The 3,880-nt window shown below is 39.9% G+C and overlaps 1 protein-coding gene and 1 non-coding gene across 2 annotated transcripts; one reads left to right on the top strand and one right to left on the bottom strand.

Moving 5' to 3' along the window:
- Nucleotides 1-1,768: 1,768 nt before the first annotated feature.
- Nucleotides 1,769-1,875, bottom strand: LOC117276744 (small nucleolar RNA R71). Its single transcript, XR_004507008.1, has one exon. It is a non-coding gene; the product is annotated as a small nucleolar RNA R71 (small nucleolar RNA).
- Nucleotides 1,876-2,431: 556 nt separating this feature from the next.
- On the top strand, nt 2,432-3,237 carry LOC138907727 (uncharacterized). Its single transcript, XM_070198332.1, has 3 exons — nt 2,432-2,688; nt 2,819-2,873; nt 2,935-3,237. The coding sequence occupies exons 1-3, from the start codon at nt 2,432-2,434 to the stop codon at nt 3,235-3,237; spliced, it is 615 nt and encodes a 204-aa protein (XP_070054433.1).
- The last annotated feature ends 643 nt before the right edge of the window (nt 3,238-3,880 follow it).

Genomic DNA, 3,880 nt, shown 5'->3' with positions numbered 1-3,880 from the left:
CCTACCCTACTTGGTATAAATACATGGAAAAACGTTATTTTCTAGACTTTTGACATACTTTAGACCCAAGGAGGCTAAGGAGGAGTTGGAAGAACACGGGCATAAGGATTTCATCATTCCTTCCTCACTCAAGACCCGAGTTTGGATTGAATTTATGTTTTCCTATACTTTTATTATATTTGTGATGCATTACTCCATGTATATGGAGTAGTTCTCTTTAGGGTTTGATAGATTTGGTGTATTGATGATTGTTTATAGATTATAACTCTAGTTTTATGTATTGAAGCATTTTTGGATAATTTAATTGTTGCATCTATATTCACTTGTTCATGTAATCGAGAGAGGCATAACTTGTGATATCTTTGCATCATATTGTTAGTTGAGTTCATTAATTTGTCTGAGTAATCAAAAGAGGCTGGTTGAATCATTAATTAAACCTAGTTAGGAGGATAATTGAGAAAGGTTCTCCTAAAGACCAATCCACTACGCATTCTTGCATATCTTCACATAACTTAAATTGGTTCATCTCGCGAGGTTGAGACTTAATCAAGAGAGGATTTTCTACTAAACGTTTAAACTAATAATCGAGTGAATTTGAGAGACTCAATTGAACATTAGAAGTGAATCATCTAGAGTTAAATCCCAAACAATTATCTTGCACCTATCCTATCAAAACCTTATTTCCTTCCACTGATAACCTTCTTTGCTTGTTCCTTGTTTCAATTGTCACTAGTCAATAGCTTTAGATTCTTAGTTAATTTTAGCATTAATCATAAAAAATCTCAACTGTTGATTCTTTTGAATAGCAATCGAGTTATAAACTACGAGAATACTCTTTAAATTAAATCCTAGTGGATACGATATTTTACTATGCTATATTTGATTAGCGAGCATAATTTTAAGTGTGTGTTTAGAGCTCGTCACATTTTGGCGCCGTTGCCAGGAATTGGCAATCAATAATGTTTGAAATAGTTTGTAGTGCTAATTCAGGATTTTTTCTTTTTATTTCTATTTTCTCTCTTTACGTTTGGTGCTCTTTGACTGTGCACAAGTTACAGGTTAAGATTGGTGCATGACTCGAGCTTCTGCGAAAGAACTGCTACCATACAAGCCCGAGATAGAAAAACAACTGCGACAACTGAGGAAGGAAAGAACTCTCACCGAGATGTTAGAAAAGGTTGGGCAATCCTCAACCAAAGAACTTATGGATGGAAATGGTGATGATAATGTAGAGTTGGCTACAAGGGAGGCAGCCCAACAACGAGAAAATTCTGCGCGGGATGCTGAGGAAGCAGCTATTACAGATGCACAGATTATCTACGAAGAAGAGAGGGGTCAGAGAATTTCTCAAAATCAACCCTTGGTTGCAGACCAGTTCGGGAATATAGCTCCCATGCCTAGGAGACCACTGGGCAATTATGCTAGACCGGTCTACAATCAAGGCTTATCAAGTGTTAGACCACCTCCAATTGCGGCTAACAATTTCGAGTTAAAGAAAGGGTTGCTTCAAACCATTCAAAACTGATGTGTCTTCATAGGAAAGATAAACAAAGATCCAAACACACATTTAATGGACTTCAAGGAGATTATGTACACTTTTCAATACAATGGGGTGTCACAAGATGCAGTGTAATTAAGGGCATTCCCCTTTCCACTTAAAGATGATGCAAAGCAATGGCTTCGAAGCTTGCCCACGGGATCGATTAGAACATTTGAGGAGATGACCAGAAAATTCCTTGATAAATATTTCTCCTAAGCTAAGACGGGCAAGTTTAGAAGATAAATCCATAACGTTTGCCAGAAAGAGACTGAAACCTTTTTTGAAGCATGGGAGAGGTTTAAGGAGATTGTTAGGAAGTGTCAACATAGTGGAATTGAACTCTGGATGCAACTCCAGGACTTTTGGGATGGATTGACACCGGCCTCGCATAGAACATTGAGCAATGTAGTTGGAGGCCCCTTGATGAAGAAGACTCCAGATGAGATAGTTACAATTCTTGATGAGTTATCAGAAGATGCTAATCAGTGGCCCTCGGGGAGTGCTGGAAGAAGAAGATCAACAGGTATTCACCAAGTTGATGCTAACACATCTGTATATGTACAGTTTGATGCTATGGCTGAAGAAATATGAAAGCTAACCTTAGCCTCGATGCAAAATGAGCCTCACGTAGCCTGTGATATATATGGAAGAGGACATCCTACTCATGAGTGTCAAGCCTCAACTGAGGAAGTGAATGATGTGAGAAATTATAATTTTAATGCAATGGCTCAGAAGCATCCCTGTTTTTCATGGAGTTCAAATAGGGGTACCGCTAATGCATGACAACAAAACAACCCCAGATTTCAGGGACAAAGAGATCTTGGTTTTATGAATCAGCCGAGGTAGTAGCTTCAGCCTCAATAGCCCAATCAGCCTGGTCTAGAAAATTTCATGAAGGCCTTCATTGTGAAAACTTCTGAAAGATTTGAAATACAAGGGGCAGAAATTCAAAATTTAGAGACGCAAGTGGGACATATTGCAACAATATTATCTGAGAGGGTTCTAGGCACTCTCTCTGCTGATACTGAAAGAAATCCCAAAGAAACAGTGAATGCTGTAACATTGAGAAGTGGGCAAGTGTTGAATGATCCCACCCCGATCCAGAAAGATGTGAAACTTGAAAAAACAAAGTGGGGAGCGGCTGAAAAGTGATGATGATAAGAAGAAGAAAGGCCAGAAGAAAGCTGAGAAAAAGAAGAAGGGATAAAATTTGAGAAGGGAGGAACCTGAGGGGAGCGAGCATATGCCTGTGCTACCTTTACCTCAAACGTTATGTAGAGAAAAGCTGGACAAGCAATTTGAGAGATTTCTAGATGTGCTTAAACAGGTTCATGTAAACTAACCATTCATAGAAATTGCTTTCATGAATGCCTTCTTATGCTAAATTCTTGAAGGAGATCCTTACAAAGAAGAAGAAAATAGAGGAGACTTCAGTGGTCGAGCTCACAGAGCATTGCAGTGCTATATTGCAAAATACACTCCCACAAAAGTGTGAAGATCCAGGGTGTTTTACTATACCTTTCACTTTAGGAACTATTAATTTTGATAAATCTTTATGTGATTCTGGTGCATCAATTAATTTAATGCCTCTATATATTTACAAGAAACTGGAGAAGGAGATTGGGGAGATAAAGTTGGCACCAATATCTTTGCAGCTGGCAGACCAAACTGTAAGACCCCGTAAAATATTTTCTTAAAAATCGGGGTTCTATGATGCCGGGGCAGGCGTAGAGGTTAATAATAGTAGAAATTCTTCGGGCTTTTTGGATTGAACAGTGCGCTGGGGAGTTGAAGAAAATGTTGGACAGAAGTAGGCATTTCTGGGCCGCAAAACCACTCTGCGGACCGCAGGATGGTCACAGAGTGGGTCAGTTTTCTGGGTCATTTTGATGTCAAATTTCCCGGCCATTATGCGACCGCATAACCACTTCGCAGGCCGCACTCTTGTTGCATATCCCGCTTTGGGATTCTTCGGAGGGAGGTTCTGCGGTGCACTATACGACCGCAGAACGATTCTGCGGTGTATTATGAGACCACAGAACAGGTCTGCGGGCTGCATTGTGATCGCAGACTGGGTCAGTCACGCCCAGTTTTGGAGGCCAAATTATGCGGACCGCATATCAATTATGCGATCGCATATGCGATCACATACCTTGTTCCGGAGCTCTATTTTTGGGTTTTTAAAACCCGACCCTACTTCATTAAATACACGCTTTGGGCCATTTTTGAGCTAAATCTGAGACTTTTAGAGTGAGAGAGTGCCCTAGTGTGAGAATGTGTTCTTCAACAACTTGTTCTTCAATTCTTGCTCGATTCTTGGAAGATTATCAAGGAAAACTC

The sequence above is a fragment of the Nicotiana tomentosiformis genome, chromosome 3 (genome assembly GCF_000390325.3).
Source record: "Nicotiana tomentosiformis chromosome 3, ASM39032v3, whole genome shotgun sequence".
In the NCBI taxonomy this organism is placed as follows: Eukaryota; Viridiplantae; Streptophyta; class Magnoliopsida; order Solanales; family Solanaceae; genus Nicotiana; species Nicotiana tomentosiformis.
Note: the sequence above shows the minus strand (reverse complement) of the source record. Positions and strands in the feature narration are given on the sequence as shown.